The sequence below is a fragment of the Anser brachyrhynchus genome (assembly GCF_964034855.1).
Source record: "Anser brachyrhynchus genome assembly, chromosome: 14".
NCBI lineage: Eukaryota > Metazoa > Chordata > Aves > Anseriformes > Anatidae > Anser > Anser brachyrhynchus.
Window position 1 is genome coordinate 18,431,882 of NC_137709.1, and position 22,746 is coordinate 18,454,627.

The 22,746-nt window shown below is 39.0% G+C and overlaps 1 protein-coding gene across 14 annotated transcripts in view; it reads left to right on the forward strand.

The window, feature by feature from the left end:
• The window catches only part of LOC308177538 (uncharacterized protein), a gene marked incomplete at its 5' end in the record, with an annotated part of 322,880 nt that overhangs the window by 29,649 nt on the left and 270,485 nt on the right, over window positions 1-22,746 (forward strand). For 5 of the 14 annotated variants that reach the window (XR_013939209.1, XR_013939210.1, XR_013939211.1 and 2 more), the window contains one exon: window positions 10,329-10,439. Coding sequence is in view for 1 of the 14 variants with exons in the window: in XM_080555018.1 (XP_080411144.1) it covers window positions 10,329-10,439 (111 nt within the window). The other 9 variants (XR_013939216.1, XR_013939217.1, XR_013939218.1 and 6 more) reach the window with 5 other exon arrangements.

Genomic DNA, 22,746 nt, shown 5'->3' on the forward strand with positions numbered 1-22,746 from the left:
TCAAAATATTACAGGGGGTTTGGGAAAGAATTAGAAATAAGAAGGCTCTTGGGACCAATGCATAATCAGAAACTAAGGAAAGGTTCTGTATATTATAATGTGGTTAGGAGGTATGTTCTTGAAACTGCTGGTAATTGCAATGGAAGGTAAAACTCCTTCGCTGTAGAACTTAGTACATGAGACTGTATCAGTAAGCACTTCTTTTTCAGGCTTGTGTGTCTCTTATGCTGAAGATAGCTGAGGGAGCACAAGTTGGTTGCTTACCTACAGGCTGAATGTACAGTTTGTATACATGTATATGCATTTTGTGAGAAGTTGATAATGAAAAAGTTATCAGCAAGAATAGGAGGAATGCTGACCTAGTAAATTTGTGGAATGTAAGCATGAGTGTCTTTGGAAATGTGAGTTTTCATTTGACTTCAGTAAAAGATATTGAATGAAATTTTGCTTTGATAACTAAGTGCAAATTTGCAGTAATTTTGCTGAAAGCTGAACTGAATCAACAGCAAAAATTACACTAGATTATGTCAGTTCAGGTTTATCCTTTTAATCTACAATTTAGGTGAAGATCATTAATCTGAAAGGAGGTACTTTTATGTTCAATGAAGCTGCTGAGGAGAGTATTGGGCCTGCTGGTAATCTTAGCACTCAAAAGTGAAAATGCAACAATAAATGACTTGGCATGTTTTGTTTCTACAGAGGTTGAAATGCAATTCCTTATCAGAGAAGTATCACTGTGGAAAAATTTCAGCTTTAAGGCTTATTAGTAAAAGAAGTTTGAAAACGGGTTTCTAATTATGTTTAGGAAGTATTTGTCTTAAGCATGCTCTAAGATATAAACCACATTAAAACACATTAAATTGTGGAAGGGAGAAAAGTTCTTTGACTTCTATGCATGTCTTCTTGAGATTTTAATGTCTTGAATTCCAAGCATTTTATGCTAATACAATCAGGTAATAAATTAGGCTTAAGTGGCTGTAGAGGGTAGACAGGAGAGATTGACAGAGCTTTTTTGAAAGTGTAAATGTATGAGGAAGTAGGAAGGCAACATTAGAGGAAGGTGAGAAGAAAAGCAGTGAAATTTGGACTAGCTTGTACTGAAGTGGATGTAGTTTAAGACGCAAAGGGACATGATGAATTCTCATAGAATTCTCTCATTTTTTAACAACCAGAAACACACAAAGAAACCAAAAAACAACCACTAGTGCCTTTTCACAGTTTTAAATATTGCACCCCATTTAAATAGCTTTTGCCATTTAGATAGTTTTGAACAACATTATCTGTCAGAATAGGTCAGACACTTGAGATTTGAAAAATTGTTTCTGCTTGGTTGCACTTAAAAATATGCAGATGCCAAAAACGATGTCTGCCTATAACATTTAATCTTTGGACTTCTGAATTCTGTACTAAATGAGGACACTCACAATAACCCAATGCAATGTACTTCCTTCCCCCCATTTTTGTTCAGGTAACTGCCAGCATTTGCAATTGCAGTTCTCTTCTCTCATCTTGCACTGCATTTTAAGCTACCGGTGCTGAAAGCAATGACCCTTAGACCACTGTTAATCATGACACATTTGCCAACAGGAGCATCTTTGTACTATGATCAAATCCTAGCTTTGGTAATTTCATTCTTCTTGCCTCAGGTATCCATATAATTTACGGGGTTGTTATTTTTTGTGTCTCTTCTTGTGTCTGTTGAACAGTTGCTATGTTCTACCCGAGCTGTAGAAGCATTCCCAACATTTTTCACAGTAATTTGAAAGGTTATAAGTACTTTTAGGAATGTTTAGACTTATTGTTCTGTAACCACCTAAGAAATTATTATTCAAAACGTAGCCTTCTCCCAAAGGGTGGGGGGAAGCTTTATATCTGATGTATCTTAAGCGAAGAAATAGCTTATCTATTTGCATTGTATAAAACAGCCCCATATTATTGAAGTTATGTCCTCGGTATTCCTGCATGCTATCATGAAAGAACAAATAAAAAGATTTTTCCTATGCAACACTGAAGAGAAGTTTTTTTCTTTTTTCTTTTTTTTTTTCTTTTTTCTTTTGTGTTCTTTGCATGGACAGCTGTTTTAAACTATTCCTGATCTTCAGTATCTTTGTAATAGGAACTGTCCTATGAAGGGTGGAGAGCGGGTGAACAAACCCCCCCACCCAAATAAGCCAACCAAACGTGCTTTCACTGCTTTCCTTGTATGCATGAGTAGGTCCTGCATGTTGGTGGTGTCAAGGGATAACTTCCTATCCATGTGCAATGCTGTTTTTTTTAATCTATTTTCTCCAGGAAAGAGGAAATTGTGAAGACATTTAAGGGAACATTTTCAGGCTTGGCCATTTAGTAGCCTGCTGACAAAACTGACTGTTTCCAGGCCAAGGATATTTTCTCCAGGATGGTATGTGTCTGCAGAGTAGGAATTTTGAGTTCTCAAGGGAATACTAAGTTAAAATGTAGTAAAGATGTGGGAGGTGTGCATGTACAACTGGTTGGACAGCCTTCAGAGACTTGACTTGAACTTTTTGGGTCCTTTTTGTCCACTAATACTTGGGAGAAGCTTGGATGAGTTTTGTCCTACCATGTGAGTTTTGTGTGTTCAATACGGTGTTTATCTGGTAACTGTGGTTCGGACAATTTTCTCAGAGAAAACTAGAGCACATCACTATTCTTGTGGCAATCGGGGAAAAAATGAAGTCTCATTACTTTAAATTAGAAAAAGGGCATAAAGCATTCACATTTTCTTTTATCCAAACTCCACGCTCCACGTAAGGAGCAGAGAATGTGAACTCTCAAATCCCAGCCTCTTTATTATTGATTAAGACAGGATGTTGTCATGTACTTAAAAGAGCAAGTCAATCTTCATCTCAGTAAATGAGGATCAGAGCTCCTAGCTGAACAGCTTACAGATTTACTTTAGCTGAAGTAATTTACTGTTACAGACAAATGTGAGAAAATGTTTGTTGTTCCTTTCTTGTGGTTACTGTTGCAGATCTTATTAGAAATCAGTTTTCTTTCTTTCTTTTCTTTCTTTTCTTTCTTTTCTTTCTTTTCTTTCTTTTCTTTCTTTTCTTTCTTTTCTTTCTTTTCTTTCTTTTCTTTCTTTCTTTCTTTCTTTCTTTCTTTCTTTCTTTCTTTCTTTCTTTCTTTCTTTCTTTCTTTCTTTCTTTCTTTCTTTCTTTCTTTCTTTCTTTCTTTCGTCCAATTTGCTTTCAGCTCTTCTCCCCCATCAAACACAAGCCTAGGCAAGTTGCTTTCCAATTGATTTGCAAGAACCAGTAGATGAAAAATTCAATCATTTGGGATTTCTTTTTTTTTCATTTTTTTAAATTTATTGTTAGACAGCTGCAGTTAAACACTGTTTTAGATCTAGAAATGACATGATGCCTCTGTCCATGTTGCAAAATTAAGAATCAAGCTTTATTGGCCTTAGCAGTTGCAATTTTGACAATTTAGGGCCAGTTACTGGTTTCTCTGGCTTCATACTAGGCATGCCTGTGCTGTGAAAGATCTTGGTTCCACTTCATGACTGAGCTGAAACAAAGTTTAATTTCCTTCTTTTCTTTTTTTTTTTTTTGTATACTTTCTCCTTGAGTTTTCCCCTTCACTTAATTTGTTTGTTCAAGGTGGTAATTAATTCAGAGAATAGCATTTCTCTTACATTGCACTTGTACAGCTTGTGTACAGAGGAGTTGGAGGGACCTAGGGGATTAAGCTTTGCCAGATAGTAGCTTTAAATCCAAGTATTTCTCTCAATTTAAAAGGACAGAAACATGCAAGGGCGTAAGTTCAGCACCTCTGTTGTTTTCAGTTCCAGCTCTACAGACAGGGACACTTACTCAGGGAACTCAATGCAGAGCTAGGAGCTTGTGTGTTCCTTCAGCTTTGACACTGACTCAGGGCAGCAGATCTTTTTGCTTAACTTCGGTTTCTTACTCAAACTATGAAGTCCCCTGCTCCATCTCATCTGTTATCTTCAGTGACAATTCTAGGCTTTTCAAGCACTCAAATTGTCAAGGGAGTGCTGGAGGCAGCACAACCTAAGTCTGTCCAGCCACAGGTCACTTGTGAAGAACTTCCTCACCAAGAGGGCAGTTAGGACATGGATAACAGCTCGCTCCTGTGTGTACACAAGCTGATGATCTGTTGTTGCATCCCCTAACAGTCTTTTGGCTGTTTGTGCATCAGCAACAAATCGCTGCTACTTCTGATACCAGAGGTGGAGCACGTGGGATGTCAAATACTGTACTGCTGAGCAGCAGTGCAGTCAGCGTAGGTGCCACTCAAACATGTCAGAAGTATGCGGCATGCTCTGGGAGCTGTGCTGTGGCTTGGTGATGTCTGCGAGGAGTAGCTGCTTCCCATGGAACAGCAGTTGCCTGCAGGCTGACCTGAAATCAGCAGAATTGATTGTGACTTATGGGCTTTCTGAATGCCTTCTATAAACTTAAGTTTGGCACCTGGTAGCTATTTCTGTCTTTGTCTCTGTGTCAGGGTTATTATTATAGTTGTATGATAGGCATGTCACTTCTTGGGAAGACAAACAAATCTGCTGTATTGCACTGGCAAATGGGCATGGTTAAAAGAAGGCTAGGCCTGGAATCTTCCCTGAAAGTTCACTTTCTTTTATAGCTTGGAAAAACAGAAACGCAATGAACAGAATACTACTAAGCCCCTTGGCAAAAATGCAGATGTTTTGACACTCGAATGCATGTCAATCCAGAGAGAGGGTCCTTTGTTGCCAAGTTTCTAATTATTCACAGAAAAGATAAAAGCTGATCATGGCTTTCCCAAATGATTTCATATTATACTCTGAATTAAAAATACATTAAATAGAAGTGCTGATGCAGTAGAAAGGATCTTTATATCAGTACAAGGCTGTAGGATTGTCATGGTATTTTGATTAATAGAATCTGGGAAAACAGGTAGAATAGTTGTGAGGAAAATATACTGTAGCAAAGCAAACGATCTCTTGATGTCCATCACCTGTGCTCTGTCATAGAATGAGGGGCTTAATGCTGCTAACCTGCTCCCCTTTCTTCGAAGGTGAGGTAGGGTTTGATCTCTGATACTTTGGAGTAATTAGTATTTGTAGCCAGGGCTACTCTGCAGTTTTAGCCGTGGAGCTGATGTCAGTTTGACCAAGAAACAGTGAATATAACTCGGATTTCTCAGACTGCAGTACCAGAAAGTATTCATTATGATCAAACCTGACATTGAGCACAAGTTCTGGTTGAGCATCATTTTAGAAAGACTTCTGCACCTTTTTGGCCTTGTTACAAATTATGCAGGTTGTCTAGAAGATGTGACTACAGAAGTGTCCTAAATAGCATGATCTTTTTTGCTGAATATGACAGATTACAATTTTCTTTAACATAGCGTAAGCTGAGGCATCTTGTCTCTGCCTAGGCAGCTTTTTCCATCATTATCCTAAGTAGCTTGTGAAATCAGTGTTGTTTTTTGAGCAAGGTAGCTGAAGAAGTCTGCTTTATTCACTGTGTGACTTGAAAAATGTTCCTTATCGAAAGCAATGCAATGACTGGATCTTCTGGCAGCCTCTCAAAGATGTGAGTGATGGGTGCATGTTTTTAAGCTGTTTTCCTGTTGGCCTGCAGGCTAACCACCTCCGTTTGTGTACTGTTGATGTGGTTATTCTGTAGAAATGTTGGGCTTCTGATTGTTCATTAGGCTGTGACATTTACAGCTATTTTATAACCACCCTTGGAAAACATGCCTAGTGTTCCATGTCTCTCGAAGATTAAGCACCTTATAAATTTTTTACCTGTTAATTTAGGTTTCTTTATCTAGGCACGCTTACTTCTGTGAAGGATAGAGTAACAGCCAATATTAATGCATTCCCTTTGCTTTGTGGTGGGGTCTGGCTATGACACTCATGTAGCATGTCCTTTTCTCAATTAAAAGGACAGGATAACATACTCACTTGTTTGTCTCCTTTTGGTAACTCTGGAAGTTGATTGTGAACCATGTGAACACGTGGTATCACCTGATATCTTCGGTACTGATCTGAGTGTCAGTCCTCACTGGCCTGCAGGTGTTATTGTGCCTGAGTAATCAGGAGAAGCCCCACCAGTTTTGCCTGCTTTTCGTGAAGGGTGTGAAAACCAGTTCTATCCATACCATTTCTCATAATCTGCAGTGGGCAAATCCTTGCTGTACTTCCACATTGTAGGGCCAATATGTGTCCTTATCTTGTCAAATCTTGGTGCTGATATTCAGTACCAGGATGATCAGTTGTGTACCACATTATAAGTCTACCAAATAAAACCCAATGTGAAATGTTCTCTGAGTACCCAGGCATTGCTTCACTATTTATAGATATTCTGATTTTATTTTCCCTTTTCAGCCCTTCAGCTGCACTCTTTCAAATGACAACAAAAACCACAGCAATAAAACAACAAAACACAAAACCCACAGATGAAATAAATAATAATAGCAACCAACCAACCTGCTTGGAGTATGGCTGAGAAGGCAGAGTGTTGTTTACATTAACATAAGCTGCTCACTAGATATTAAATTTCAGGAGCTTGAATGATTGGTGAGATACCTAGGGGTCTAACTAAAATCCTGGTAAAAGGACCTTGATAGCTATGCAGGGAGCTCTGATGTATGGTGACTGACATGATTGTCAGCGTTGTTGTGTGATGTAAAGGCGGTAGGGCTTTTTACTAAGTATTTGACCTCCTGGAGCATGACAAGTCATAGGCCCCTCCTCATTCACACTTCTAACGTGTGAAATAAGTAACGCCTGGCAATGGTTCTGCTGCTGGGATATAGCATTTCCTTAGTCTCTCGTCTGGGTCTTAGAAGGTGAGTGCAAAAGTCTTCAGAAATGCTTTCACTGAATATTTACTGCCTGGAAACATGCGCTAGGCAGGAAGATGAATGCGTTTCAAGAAGTGGTGGTGGTCAGAACCTTTGAATGTGAAGAGGAGGAGGCATTGGCTATCTGGGAGGAAGGGGGATCTGTTACGTTGGTTGAAAAGTAACATATAAATTGAGCAGTCTGTTCAGATGTACAGAGCAAATGGTCACAGGGAGAGAGGGGCCAAGGAAGCTGATCCTGAGAGGAAAATGAAAGCAATACTCCAGGAGAGGTGGGTGAGAGCTTCTCTTGGGACTGTGAAGTTCATAAATCTGTGTAGTGCCCCCTTTGTGAATAAGGCAGTATCGTGCTTCTACGGATTTCATGCCTTTGGAAAGGCTTTGCTAGCTGTAGCGAGCTGCTGTAGCCCTCTACTCCTGCCTGTTGTTTGCAGCTCTGGCTCTTGAGATAAGGATGAAGGTTCTTGCTTTTCAAAATGCAAACTAGAAATAGAACTGTGCAATGGGTCCTGGACTGGGAGGGAGTGGTGGGGGATTTTTCTTTTCTTCCTAAATAAAGGAGAAAAGTAGAAGAAATGAGCTTCCTTCTTATATGTTATCATGTAAGATGGGTTTAACAAATTTGGGCAACAAATTTAACAAAATTAACAAGTTTGGGCACTGCCTAGTGTGACAGAAGTACTGAGTGAAGGTGGTGCTTTTGTTTAGGGTGTTAATTAATATGCAGTCTGTGTCCCACCCTGTGCTGGCGTCATTCCAGGATATTTATTTCATAGTAACTTTTTCTGATGGGGAAAAAAAACAAACAAACAAATATTTTTTTAACTAGAGCCCGTTAGCTCTAGTTTGTAGGTTGAAACATGAGTGCATGACGGCTGCCGGCTAGAGCCTGTGCTAGAAGACTACAGCTGGTGTACACAGAAAATCCCAGGCTTTTCTGCTGGATATTGACAAACAGTCCAGAAAACGCATTCCCTCTGAATATAGACAGAATCATCTGTTTGTTACGAGTGTAAGGAAAATTTGGTCACGGTTAATATTTGAGCATAAACATAGTTAAGATAGTCCAACCCATTTGGAATATATCACTCCGTTAGTTTGCATACTCTTGCATACTTTGTCCTCTTTCTTACCAAAAATAGTTTTGCTATGTTTGCTTCCCCTCTCATCCTAAGGTAACTTGTTTGCTACTCAAAACTCGTAGCATCTAGAAGAAGAGTGAGTTTGTTAGAGGCACGAGGGTTGTGATTCAGAGATCTTTGATTTTTTTTTTTTTCTTTTCAGTTGGGAAAAAAAGCGATGTTTCTTGCCTCTTAGAAATTTCTCATTCCATCTGAGCATCATGTCACCTCAGAAATACAGATGATATCTGCCTACTTTGAGAGATCAAACAAAGTCTCATGACTTCATCTTTTTTTCCAGTTTATCAGGGCTTTGTGCTGTTACTAGTTTGGTCCATCTGGTATTACATCAGTAGGATGGATTTTCTGCCCACCACTACTTTGTTCCATTCTTTGTGCATCTCTGGCTTTGATCTGGTTTGTCTTATAATCATTTGTTCCTCAAACTCTGCTTGCTATTGCTCACAGCAGTCACTCAATACTTCTTTTTCACCTTATTTCTGCTTAGTCTGTTTGATTAGTATCCGTTTTGCTTCACACTGTAGAGGATGGCTGGAGAAGGAAAGGAATAACTTAAAATCTTCCTTCAGCCAAAAAAAAAATAAGAACAATGGCAGATCACAGTATGTAGCTCACTGATAGCAACTTCTTGCAAACTGCTTTAACTTTGGTGATTTCTCTTGATACTGCCACTGCTCACTTCATGATTTCCTGCCTTTAAGAAAGGCTGCTACTCAGCTGATAAGACTACTTCTTTTCCATTGCTTTCAGAGATGAGTCTTCCCTGCATTTTTTTCTACACCAACCCACAGGCTTTAAGATGTGATCTTGCAAAGGGCTCAGCATCCCCATTTATTTCAACTGAAGTTTCATGTGATCAGCAAGTCCCCTCTCTTTCATGCTGTCATAAGTATTTCTGCAGGCCTGGTTAAATGTTGTTTTGTCACATATATGGCATATATTTGTTGACTTCAGAGAAAGATGTTTAACACTCTTCGTTACTGTGTGATAGTAACATTCTTTTCAGGCTGGTAAGTTTTGCATGTCTTAAAAATAATAAAAACTGTTTGGAGGCACATAATAGCGTGTGGACTTTATCTGAATGTACACTTTGTACAGTGCATGGTCCCTTATGGAGATGCTTTTGTGTATTTTTGAGCTTCTGGATTTTTAATGAGGTAATATTTTTTTTCTTTGTGATTTTTATCAACCTTTCTTTATAAGGGGAAGAAATACAGAAAATACAGCTCTCCAGAAAATCACTCTACTGTTGTACTCTAGAAATACTAGCTGTTGCTTTGGTTTTGCTTCAGACCAAGTTTGAAGTTGCTTAATGCTTTACTGTTGTATTTGCTGCCTTCATACAATTGGATCCTGTTAAATGTGGTTAGCTTAGCTGGGAAATGTGACATTTGTAGTGCTTGGTTTCTGGTGTTTGTCTTCCTTAAGCCCCAGTGCATGCTCAGAGCCATGACTTAATGCAGCTCTTTGTCTTAAGGATTAGAACTGAGCTATTTCTGTCAAGGGCTTTTCCTCCAGCGTCCTTGGTCCATGAAGCAGAGAAGTGCTCAACATTTAACTAATTCTTATGTATGACGTGTGTAAAAATGGCTGTTTTCCCTCTCATATGTTAGTAATCACTTCAGGTTTTTTTTTCTGCTGTATCTTCTGAGGAAAGTAATGGTTAAAAATAAAAATAAACTTTACATCCAGTCAAGGTAAACAAGCATATATGAAGCAGATCTTTGGTGCTTTTTTCCCTTCTCAATAATATTGCCTGCAGTTGGTATTCACTGCAGGAGCACTGGGATACCTTGGTGTCTGTAGCAGCAGGTATACTGATGGCATTTGTAAGCATTACTTCAGTGTCACTCCGAGATAAAAGTAGTAGCAGTAATGGTGATACTAATAATAAAACTTTGAAACTACTTGAAAACCTCTTTGGACCCAGCCAGTTTTGTGATAATTTTGGTCTGCTGTGTATAACAGTCTTGGTGGATCTGTTCTGAGCTTTTGTTTTATTAAAAAACAAACAAAAACAAACAAACAAAAAAAAACAGGGAAAGAAAAGCTGTAGGAAAATTAAAAGGCAGGAGTATGCCACGATCTCCTAGAGCTATCAGAAAACAATAAGAGCTGAGGCATGAATGTGTAGAAGAATTTACTGAAAATGTAATAATTTTTATCACGTCATCTTAATCTTGGCGTCATATTGCATACTCCTTAACTTTTAGTCTACCTGCGGACTGTAGGTTAATGTTTCAAGTCAAAGTATTTAAAAAAAAAAAAAAAAAAAAAAAGGCTGTGGCCTGAATTTATATGGAGAGCACAACCTATTTCATGCTTATTTTTCTTCAATTTTAGGGTGTTGTCTGAGAATCGTCTTGAATCCAGAGGCCTGTAGATGGCAATCTTGCGCTGCATTGGAGAAGCAATCATTGGAGAAGCAATTCCCAACATCCTGCACAGCTCCTGGTAGGCATGGGTGGGCTGGGGGGAAGGGACAGGGGACAGCAACAGAAGAATTGAGATTTCCGACCCCCCCCCCCCCCCCCCCCTTCTGTTCTTCAATCTTGGAGATTTGCTTCTCTCAGAATATTTCCTCACAGCCCCTTAATCCTCAGGACAGTGCAGCAATTATCTTGGAAGGAAGGAAGGCGGTAGCTGTGCAGCAGTTAAGCAGTTAGAGCAGTGATTCTTCCTTAGTGAGTCCAAGAAAGCAAAGCTGCAGCAGTGATGCCCTGTTCCCGTCTGAGCACCCAGATCCCCCTCCGGTAGCTCTGCAGGGCTGAGCAGAGTCTTAACTTTCTTTCATCATGGAGCATGGCTCCGAAGTTCAAGAAGTTTGGAAACCAGTTTGACATAATACAACCAACTTCTTTAAAAACAGTTCTGCCAAGTACATAAATGGGTCTGTTGGAGGACGGTTGAGGATGAAATGGGCCATGTCAGTTCTTGGCTTTCATGATTATTCATCTTATAACCTTTATTGGTAGCACTTAAAATAGAAAAGGTCCAGAGTTTAAAGTATATTTTGGAAAATATAGTATATTTTCTGGATGAAGCTGAGAGAAGGGAAACTTTGGGTGACCAGCTTTTAAGGGCAGCTGCCAAGGAGAAGGAAGACTGAAGTGACATTTAAACATTGTATGCACAAATTATTTTCTGCTTATATAATTTTATAATAGATTTTTGCTGGCTGTTCTGAACCACTGAATTTATCTAAGTAATTTTCCTTTTTGATATTAAGGGCTTACACTAGTATGAAAATCCTAGCAACTGCTTGCTGAAGTCTGAAGACTTCATTGAATCTCAGACGTGTTATTTGAGGATGATTTCTCTCACACCATCATTCAGGGATGGGGGAAGGGGTTTCCCTCAAGAACCCCCAAAGCCTGTCTTCTAAATTTAGTGCTCTAGAAGCATGTTTGCTTTGTGCTGTATAATTCATTAGAATCCTCAGAGATGCACCAGCACAAGTGGGGAGAGAAACCCCGAGATTGGAAACTGCAGAACAGTAACTCCATTCTGCTCAGTACAGGGAGAGCAATTTATGTGACCCGAGGGAAATGGGTGGCTTCAGAGCTCAGGTTAAGGAAAAAAAAAGTTCTGTCTTGATGTAAGTCATACAGTAAATTAACATCAGCCATGCTATCTTAACACTCTTTCATTGAGAGAATTTAAAATCCAAATGACATAAGCAGGAGGTGGACTTCATTTTCAGCTAAAATGCAAGTGTAATTCTGCGGTTACATCACTAATCTGATCATTTGCAAAATTAATCTTTAGTTGAACTGGGTATGTTAAGTAAAGGGAATCTGATAGTATGGACCTGCAGTGGTTTAATCCAATTGGAATTGTGTGTGGCTGCAGGTACGCTCTCCCTGCCAAATGTTCTTCTTAGCTTTGATGTGTGTATGACCCTAGGGTCAGGTGGCTGAGCTGATCTAGATCAAGACTTTCATTTTTTTTCATTAGTTTCATTACTGGTTAGTTTTCAGCTGATCAGCTCCCTGAGCTGCTTAATGCTTAGTCACACACAAGTCACTTCCAGTGAGAATTTTGATAAATTGACTGTTATGGAAATCCACCCTACTGTTTCCCCTCATGCATTAGAGCTACATCAAGGATAACTTATTCACTTTGGTTTAAACTTGCAGTTAACCTCCTTGAATGTGAGTACAAAAGGCACTGATGTCATAACAAGATAAGCAGTGTACTGAATTCTCAGCGAGGTTGGTTCTCTAGAAAATGAAGAAGGAAAGCTATATGAAGCAGTTTTATTGTTTAGAATTCCCCTCAGGCTGACATTACTTATTCCTTTTTTTTTTTTCTTTCTCAACTAGCCACAGATCCAGATTTAATCCTTGTTATCTAGTTTTTAATGAAAGTTAGACAGAAGCTCTCCACATGAGAAATCCAACCCAGTTATCAAGCTCCAAGGGAGACGAAGGCAGGAGGCTTTTCTTACCCTAAGGCAGGCTGAAGTACTGCTGACTGAAAGATTTTTTGGAAGCCATACAATGAATCATCGCAATGCACATCTCAATCGAAGGGAAAAAGATCTAACAAATCCAACTCGGCAATTTTTTGTTAAAGTGTTAGTGAAGCTTGACGTTCTTAGTCTCATTACTTCTACAACAGAAGTTCTGCTTCTGGCTTAAGGTACCTTTTAAAGGAGGGCTCAACAGCCAATTCCAAATAAACCTAATAGGAAATTGGCTTTTTTCAGAAACCCAAATCTGTAATCATGTTTTGTGTGAATTTGTTTTTTTTCCTGTTAAGAAACGAGCAAAAGAAAATACTGATTTGGGCAGTTAGGCTCTACCTTGTGTGCTAGAGCACTCAGTTTGGTATGCTATACAACTTAAAGCTATAACAATTCTTAACTGAGTGTTTCGTACTAGCTGTGCTTATGGACTAGATCTGAGCCCTGAGAAGACAGCATAAAAGTGCTTTCACCAGAAACGTAGGTCTGAGTTCTGTTTCAGACCTGAGAACTAGTTAACTGTTATAGTTAACTACGATGGTGTGTTCCCAGGAAAAAAAGGAGGAGGTAGAAGCTTGAACTTAAACTGAGAAGAGCTGATTTGAGTTGTGCTTACTGGTTGATTGCTCAGACCATGAAGTTATTATTGAAGGGGCTGGATTTCACTGCCAGCTGCAGTCATTGCATTTCAATGACAGTGAATTCTGCAGTGTTTGAGTGGGGCATTCAAGCATCTTCATGTGGTTGAGCTCCTGAAGATGATTTGGCAGAGATTCTCTCACTTAAATCCTAACTACGTATCAGTAATAACTTCGTTCTGGGACAGTCTTAGGCATCTGAGAGTGATACAGAAGCACTAATGAGTTTAGTTGCCCTCTGATCAGAAGAAATAAGTCCTTTGTTGGATCTGATCATAGGTATCTTATGACAGGGCATGTACAGTAGAAAACAGGAGGGAATGGGAAAAAAAAGTCTGTTGTAAAGCACTGCTGGAAATGTGGATTATCAGTTACCTTACGTATATTGAATAGCTTTTATACTCATCATCTTTGCAGATCAAGGTCTGTAACTATGCTTGCCTTGTTGGAGAGTTGCTACATTATTTTCTTCTATGAAAACAAAGGTTTCTGTGCTTGTGGACTGCAGGGTGGTTTCCTGTGCTTGGATGCTGTTAGAGCATCGTTATTTTCTCCTACATGCAGTAGGCTAGAATACAGAGATTGCTGCTTTCAGAACGAAAGCTTCCATTTATTGCTCAATGCCAGCTACTTACAAATGAAACCACCAACACTACAGGAAAGCAAGTAGTTAGGAAACTCTGAGCTGAGGAAGCAATGTACCTGCAAACCTTACTGGCCTGGTAGCCACTGATAAAGATCTGCACCAGTCTTTTTTCTTTTTAATAGGCCCAAACTTGTGGCTGAAAGAAGTGAGGAGGCTATTTGCTTTCCTCATTCTCTCGTGGAGAAGAGGTGGGTATAACTTCCCTTGCTCTTGGAAGCGTGAGCCTTCTTGCAGCCACCTGAAGTGGCTCTGGATTAAAAGGGCAAATGAGCTGCAGACTGTCTTGTGCGATAGGGAGCAGAAAGCCAAACTGACAGCTGCTGGGGGCAGTCATCGTGGCTGCTGAGGAAGGGGAGTAAGTACACAAACAGGTCGTCTTGGTTCTGTTTGAAGCAGTTCAGAAACTTTGGCAGCTATGGAAAAAACATGTTGGAGCAATATTTTATTTCCAGTTAATGTTATTTGGTATGTTTGTGCTTAAAACAGAATGGCTTGTAATTAGATATCAGGCTCTTCTTTATAATACAAAGAGATATGGTAGGTTTTTCAAAATACGTTGTTTCTTAAGAGTTCATGCCGGAGCATGGCAGCTCTCAAGAAGATGTGTCTGGTGTTTTAGTTGACTTTGCTATTTCCATAGCTTTAACAAGTCACATAATTTGCTAGGGAGTGAAACAGGAGCTATAATGACCAGTTATTACAAACTGTTATGGTTCATTTATGCAATCTGTTGATTCTTATGAAATACTTGATAAGGCTCTCGACTCTTTGGGTCACAAAAATAAAATGACTTTTAAAAGTGAATTTTATTCACTTAAATTTTTACATTTATTCATTAAATTATTCACATTTATTCGTTTAAGTGAAATTTGAATGACTTTTAAAATAATTATTTTTTTTAAATAAGGATACTGGAAAAACAGTGGTATTGCTTCAAGTTGCTGCCAGATTTTTCAGAGATGTTCCCTTAGATGTGGGAACTCTTTTCTGCTGGAGCTGGCCAAGCAGTTAACCGTTTACTAATGTGATTTACTTGGTGCATTATCTATGCAGACACTACTCCTCCAACAGAGCTTCTGGCAGAGCTTGCTTTTGCTTTGTTGGACTTGCTAAATGCTTCAGCTATTTCTACTTAACGAGTGGTTGTATGTTCTGTGTAGCCTGAATTTAAGATATGTTATACCATGTGCGTAAGTTTTCATTAGATGTGATTGATTTTTGGATTGGTCACTTCTGGTGAAAATGATCCCCTCTTTCTGGCATAACAGTAAGACTGTTTGCTTTTGGATTATGCTCTAATTTGACCTATTGCCATTGGGCTATCACTTCTGGCTTGTGAAGATGTTGACAGTTTGGAAATTAATACCCATTAATCATTTTTTAAATCCCCTGTGACATCCTAGTTTATTCCATACAGTCAGGAGAAGCTTCTGCAAAATTCTCTAAATTGTTTTAATTCTGCATGGTTATCTTTTCATGCAGCATGAAATGTAATGGGCTGAAGTTGTGTTGCTTTGGCTGTTAGATATTAGTGAAAATGTTAGAAAGAACTAAAACTTTGTGGGAGGGTTTGCTGCAGAAGTTTCTAATATCTTGTGGAAAATAAAATGTCAGTTGCTGTATTCCCTTTGTGATTTTTAGCTCCTTTAAAGTTCACTCTTTTTAGATGTTTCTATGAAACTGTTTATAATGTCTGTGCTGTTTTATTCTTGTTCCTCTGCCTTCTCTACCTGGATTTTTCCTAGTCTACTAATGATGTTTTAAGTGAAGTGTAATCATGTGAATACAGCTGTCACTACAAGCATTAAAAAAAAAACCCTTAAGGTAAGAAAATGAAAAAGCTTGAACTGAAGTTCACAGGTACTCGTGCCTCAGTGAGTAAAAGGGGGAAAAACAGGAGATGGCAGGAGAGAAGGTTAGGCTTGCAGCAAGGCTATTTATAGGACTTGAAGAACTTTTACCTCATGAGCTCTGTGTCACCATGGGCAAATTTCTGGGCTGAAGTTGTAAGTTTGCTCTGAAGTACATGCTGAGGTTAGCAAACTGAAGTTCTTTTGTATTATTACGTAATTGTGGATGCATTTATCTTCATGGCATGAGAGGAATGCCATTTTTTGAGCTCTCCTAAAGAAAGTTTTCTAACTCAATATGCTTTACCCTGGCGGTGCCCTTCCTTGAGTCTCTACTGTGTTTTAGTTGTACCTTTTGTCAACTGCCTAATGTTTGTTTAAAGGTGCTGGAAGGCACCCTGACACCTCTTATAAATAGAAAGATTTATGGGATGGATGATCTGGGCACTTCTTATTATAATTCTTACTCGGATTTTGTTACTGAGTCTGTCAAAAATAGTGTTTTTAACAGCAGATTATTGGAAGGTTCAAATTATTGATACTAGTTGAGGGAAAGAAAGCAACATACTCTACCTTCTATTTCCAGGGGACTAGAATATTATCTCCCATACATGATCTTTCATGGCTTTTTTTTGTAGGCTATATGCAATAGGTAGATTTAAGAAATTTAGAGGGGAACTTTTGGGGAAAGTAAGACAGGAAACATCTTTTGAGAAGCTTGAGCAGAAGAGAGGGCCAGTGAGAAGCCTTTTAATTGCTGAACATTATAAACATCTTTTTCATGTCTAAAACACAATGTAGGTGAACTTGATTAGCACTCTAATTAACTTTAGGTCTATTAACTTTGTAATCGGTTGGATGGAAGCTAAAGATCTCTTTTCCCCAATTAGGCTTTTGTTTCTCTTGATAATGTATAGAAAATAGTGTTTGCTGTTTTCCTTAATAGTTTTTCTTCATAAATTCTCAAAACGAGTTCATGTTGGGTTGCAATTAACTGCCCAGCAGTCCCCTGACCAGGTCATGAACACAGCGCACTCTTGATGATCCATCAGATTGTTGGTCTCTTTCCTGGAAGTGCCTGGGCAAAGAAAGCAGAGATACTTCACGTTCGGATGAAAGCATTTTGGCACAGCTGTGCAGATGGGAACAAGTCCAGCCTGAGGAGCTTTTTTCATAGAAAAATTATTATAAGGAAAAAAAACAAACAAAGCCCAGTGTAAAGTTGTGAAGCAAAGCGCAGTTCCCCATGATTCAGTGTTTTCGGTAGGGAATGTCCATTTAAAATCAATGACATTGCATTGGGTTTGGGCCTGAGTAACAGGAGACTGAACGTGTGCAACTCTCCAGCTGTCTAAAAGCAGGCAATGCCAAGCTCCTTGCTGCCTGCTGGCACAAGGAGGTTGTGTGGCTTTTGTACTTTTCACTTTGGCAGCTAAGGGAGGATAACTTAGAAGTGGAAGGACCTGCTGGAGCTACACTTGTACCTGGCTTCTTCAACAATCCCACTGCCGCCCCCCCCCCTTGTTTTTGGTTGCCCTATAATGCACTTTATATAATTGTTCTCAAAATCCGTTGATGGTAGAAAGATTATATAAGGCCAACAAGTGATTATTTTTCCATTCATTTATTTGTAGGTGGTAGAGAAATGCTAATTGAGTTTTTAAATGACTTTTTCATCCTGTAAGTGTACTGGATTTGGATAAGTTCAAATTAACAGGAATGCAAACTTGAAATAGGATTTCTAGTAGTCTAACCTGCTTCAATGACAGGCTTTAAAATCCCAGTGTGTGTTTCTGGAATACCCCTGGGAGAAAGCGCAGCACAGTGGTCTACCTTGAAATACTAATTTTGAGGAGTAGGGGGTGGGGATTGGAAGGGTGCAGTGAGAGAAAGGTAAAAATATTTCTTCTTCAGCATTTAAATATATTAGTCTGTATTTGTGCTACAGCTGCAGTAATGGCATGTGGCATAGCAGCACTAGTCTGACAAAAACCTGTTATATTAGGACATTTCACTTTCTAGCACCAATATGCAAAAGACCTGTTAGATGGAGTTTGTGCATGTAATTCCAGGAGGTTAACTAGGACCAGCCAGCACCCCGGGAACATGAGTTACTGGCTGGACTAGGTTTTTGTAGGTTTCAAAATGCAGCTCCTAGGGCGATGACAGGTTGGGACAGTCTGTGGCTTGAGCTGGTGGAGCGGGACAGGCTTCTGCCCTGCCTCCTCTTACTACATCAGTCTATCTCTTCAGCAGATTTTGTGCTCGGGCTGTTTATAGCCACAGTATCATGTTGAGAATCAGATAGACCTTGTGCCTATGCTTCCCAGTGTGGAGGTGTCACTCCTCCTCCTATAAACTGCAACATAGTCTGCTTGATCCTGAGAGCTAATGATGAATGAAGCTAGTCTCATCTTGATGATGTCAGAGCCTCTTTTTTTTTCCCTGAAGAAAGATTCAATTGGCTGAAGGAACTTGACAAGTCCAAATGAAGTTTTTATTTTGGAGCTTAATTAGTGGAGGCTAAGTGCATTGATATCAGGGTCAAAAAGTTGTGTATGCGCAAATAGCATCAACTCTCCTTTTGGATCACTATAGGATGAATCTGCTCAACCGGTGACAATCTCTAAAGCAGACAGTAAGCATATTAACTGATGTGTGATGTGATCTCTGGTATTTAATAGCAGCTTTTCCCCAAACCTCAGTTCTTGCAATGAGGTGACATAAAACAATCTTTTAAGTTGCTTTGAAAAAAAAAGTCATCACTGACAGCATCGCTGACCAGGCATCACAGACAAGTTATAATATAAATGGTCTACATAAGAAAGTGATTTTTTTTCCCTTTGCAATTCCTCAGAGTATTCTGAGGAAGTTTTTACCTCTGGTAGCTGGCCCCTGGATGCATTTCAGGGTAACCTTCAGGGCTGAGCTGTTTTCCTGTATGAATAGGGGAGAGAAGCTTTTGATGACAGTGCATCCCTGTTAGTAGGACTGTCACAACAATGACAGTTAAGATATCATGTTTTCAATTTCATGGCTGCTAAGCCAGTTGTGAACCCTGATCAACACAGACCCTGTATCATGTGAAACCCTGTGCCGAGGCTGGTCTTGAGGGGCAGGGGATATTTCTGCGCTTTGTGTTGCCTGAGGGAGTAGAGCTCTGCCATAAAGGTGATTTTGTGGCTTTGTTCTGTGGAAGGTTGGAACTTTTCTGAGAACTTTGGGGTAGGGAAGGGGAGTGACTCTTTTATGGACCTACTTCCTTCCATAGTTCAAGGTTTCCAAGATAGAAATATGTATTTTTTTCTCATTTTCTCAGCCCTTCTCTCCAAGTAGCATTATTTACATCAAGTAAAAGTGCAATGAAAACATCAGAGAAGAGAGACTGTGTATGTGTTCAGTTATAGAAGTTGACTACGGTGTGGGAGTTTTGCTTTCAGTCCCTTCTTAATCACAGCAGGGACTGAATGGGACACAGTCCCCTTGGTATGGATGGGCCATTCTGATTTCACTTGAAATCTAGCCCTTCAAACCTTGGATTTTCTTTTTACATTCCCTGCCCGCTTTCCCCCCTCCCCACCTTCTTTCCCCAGTCAAATTATGACTTAGCTGAAAGTCAAGCAAAGACCTTCTATTTTTCTATCAGAAAACTACTGACCAACTGATCAAAAAATGGGGGTAGGACTCAAAGATGGCTTACCCTTGGTTCTAAGCTTGTTCTTTTAAAGCAACGGGTGCTTGTTGATAGTGATCATTCACCTCGGGTGTTTGGGCACACACTTGTTGATTAGGTCCAAATCTCTCTCACCCTGTAGCACTGCAGTTTTCGTAATATTTCATATTATTCCTGTCCCCTTTTGACATCATCAAGGGCTCTATGTGTGGACTAGGTATAGCTTACAAACCTTTGTTTCTAAGAAATCACTGTGATGCAAAAGTAAATGATGCTGAATGCTAGGGCACTATGTAAATAAGCATTGGAGGTTGTTTGAATATGCATGGAGACACTGCCATATGAAAAAGAGTAGAGATAAGCTCTGCAAAACATTGAGGTTACAGCAATTCAGTTGTATTTAAAAAAAAAATAATAAAGGAAGTATGGGCATAACAGATACAATAATATGGTGCAATGGCCTTGTTGAATTTACATGTTTTTGGCTGTACAGCTACCGTAGCGAAGTTTGTCTAGATTATTTCATCAGGGAAAATGCTTCATTCTGTTTTAACGTAACTATAATTCATCTTAGACAGACATGAAACTGAGTTACTAAACAATGGCAAAATGTTAAATCAGTTCATTTTACTAAGTGGGGAATACTCCTCGGTGTTCCAATTCTGGTTGTAACCTCCTATAGCTCTGATAATCTCTGTTAATGTGATACTTACATTAACTGATAGCTAGTCTAATATATCTTTTCATTGAAGAGAAATCCTTCCGATGTATATATGACATATGTGCATATATGTGTCATATATGTATATATGAGTCATATGTGCTCATCTGAGTCAGCCCTGACTACTAAATCAGTAGTCTGCCTGAGGAGCTTCAGGACATGCTACAGAAGATTTCCCACAAATGTCTTGGACAACGGAATCTTTGAAGGAGCTCTTAATAATAATAAAATTTTTAAAAAAGTGAGCTGTGTTTTCAGTCAGTGAGGGATGGAGAGGTACGTTTGTAATGAACTGTCTTGTAATTATCTAGCAGTTAATTTCGTCTTTAATTCAATGTCTGAGAGAATCATTTCTCTAAGTATATTGCATATACTATTTGAATAAAGATAATGCATAAGGGAGAATGTTGTAAGTCCAAAATAATCCAGGTTTTTGATAACATTGTGAGTTAGTACTGTAAACTTAATGACGTGGGTAAGAATCAAGAAATAGCTCAAAGTAGCTACAACTTGATAAATATCACTGTTTTTTTCCTACCGTTACACCTGATTCTGTTTGGACATTTTTCCATTTGGAAGAGATGGTGCTAGAAGTTTGTGGAATCATCAAATACTCATTTTGAAATTTCAAGAGAATTTTTGCATGAAATCCCTAGCTTACATCTCTTGATTTGTATCAAACTGGGAAAGCGAGCCATTGCTGTGAATTGCAGCATTGGTGCACCTAAATGCTCACAGTTCTCGATCTTTTCTGTAAGGAGAAACTGACTGCTTTGGACCCTATTTTTCTTTAAGTAAATAAAATGTTAAATATGTATTTTTTTTTTCCAATGGGAGCAGGTTGTTTCTTAACTGATTGATGTACATTATTTTTCTGCCTTTTTTTGGGGGGGGGGGGGTTGGGGGGGGAGGGAAGAAGCAGGATTTGTTCAAAGACCAGGTGTCCTTTAGGTTGTCTTGCAAATTAAATTCCATATCTTATAAAGCTAAATAGAGGTGGGGCAGAACAGCTAATTTTGGATGCTGTGTTGTATTGTAGCTCATGTCAGAGGAAAAAACAATAGAGTGATTGAGATCAAGAGTAGTTCATGGCCATTTGAAATGCATTTCTTCTTTAAAACTTGGACTACAGGAGTAGCCCTTTATTTTTCCCTTCTGGGAGATTAAAGAACTCTTTAAAAAGGCTTTAGCTTTGATTTTTAAATGTGGCTTTTCTCATTTTGCTGAAAAAAATCAGGATTGAAGATCCAATTAGTTTGAAAAAATTACTTTTTACTCTTGCATGGAATTATTTCATATTATCTGGTCCTTCCCCTACCATCTTGAAAAATGTTAATTTACACAATGTGGAAATGACATTGGCAATTCAGCTGCTCACTGACTGACTGTTGCTGAGGCATTCTTTCTTTTTCTTGTCAGAAGAGGGTCTAGTAAAAGATAAAAAGATTAAAATTAATTATCAAGAAAATAGGTTTCAGACATCACTGGCTGGAGGTAAATGTGGCTTTCAGGAGGCAAGAAAGTTAAGTGTAAAGGGCACCTCTTGTCTTGTGGCATTAATTTACTTAATGATTTCAGCTTTGCATGTATGTTACTGGTACCCTGTGAATCTTCTGAACAACCTTGGCTTGCTTCCTTTTGATAAATATAGTTATCCTTATCTGTTTTTTTTCTCTTCTGTTTCAAAATTATTTGGGTCTGCTGGATGCAGGCTCTCCCTTCTCTTGATCAGCATCATAGTACTGTGGATGATGAAAACCTTTCTGGGATGAGTTTGGTGTCTTATATATGGAAGTTGTGTAGTCCCTCTGGTTCCCCTCATATGCAAGACCTGTCTGTCTTCCAAACCTCATATCTCACAAATGAACCATGATAGAAGATGCCTCTATAAACTTTCAGGGTTTATAACCCATGGTACTCTGGGAAAAACAGACTCAGGTAAACCTCTGGCAAACTAGCTTGAACAATTTACAACATACTGCACTTCACAATAGTATTCTATATCTGCTTTCCTTATTACCCAGAGGGTACGCTCACTTTGGGACCTGTTCTCTAATAGTTCTCCTCTTTAGGTGTCACACCTGAAAATGTGTGATCCCACCTTTCAGGTGGGCTTTCTGCTGTGGATAATTTGGCTGCTATATCGTTTCAGGATCTGAGAAAACAATCTCATGACCTGATCTTATGATTTTGGGTGACATATACTGAATGGCTTTCTTCTGACTACGTTTGCAGTAAATGGCTGAAATGTTTTCACTTCAGGTTTATAAAACATCATAGATATATAAGCTTGCTGTGAAAATACCTTCATAGTGAGCAGAGAGAAATCAGCTGATCTGAAGGTTTCCTTTTGCACGTCGAGAGACTCTCACCGACCACAGAAATGAAAGGGAGAAGTCATGAGAAAATGAATGGGCTGTTGTAACTGTCTGTCTTCTCTATGGATATAGTTCCAGGAACAAGGTTCAGGTTTTGATTTCAGCAGTAGTTTAATTCTATATAACCATTCAATGTTAAGAAAAGTGTGATATCCAAATAGTTACCAATAAGATGTTTACTGGGGCTGTGGGCATTAGTAAGGGTCTTAATTTCTAGGTTCTCTAGGCAGGAATCTTACAAGGCTGTCTATGGGTTGCCCTGCTGTGTGCTGTTATGTAGATGGTGATGATATGGATACTACATAGGCTTGGAGTCAGAGAAGAGATTTTTGGCTGATTACAAAGAGCTGGTGATAGCCAGGAATTGTTAGAGGATGTTGAAGAGAA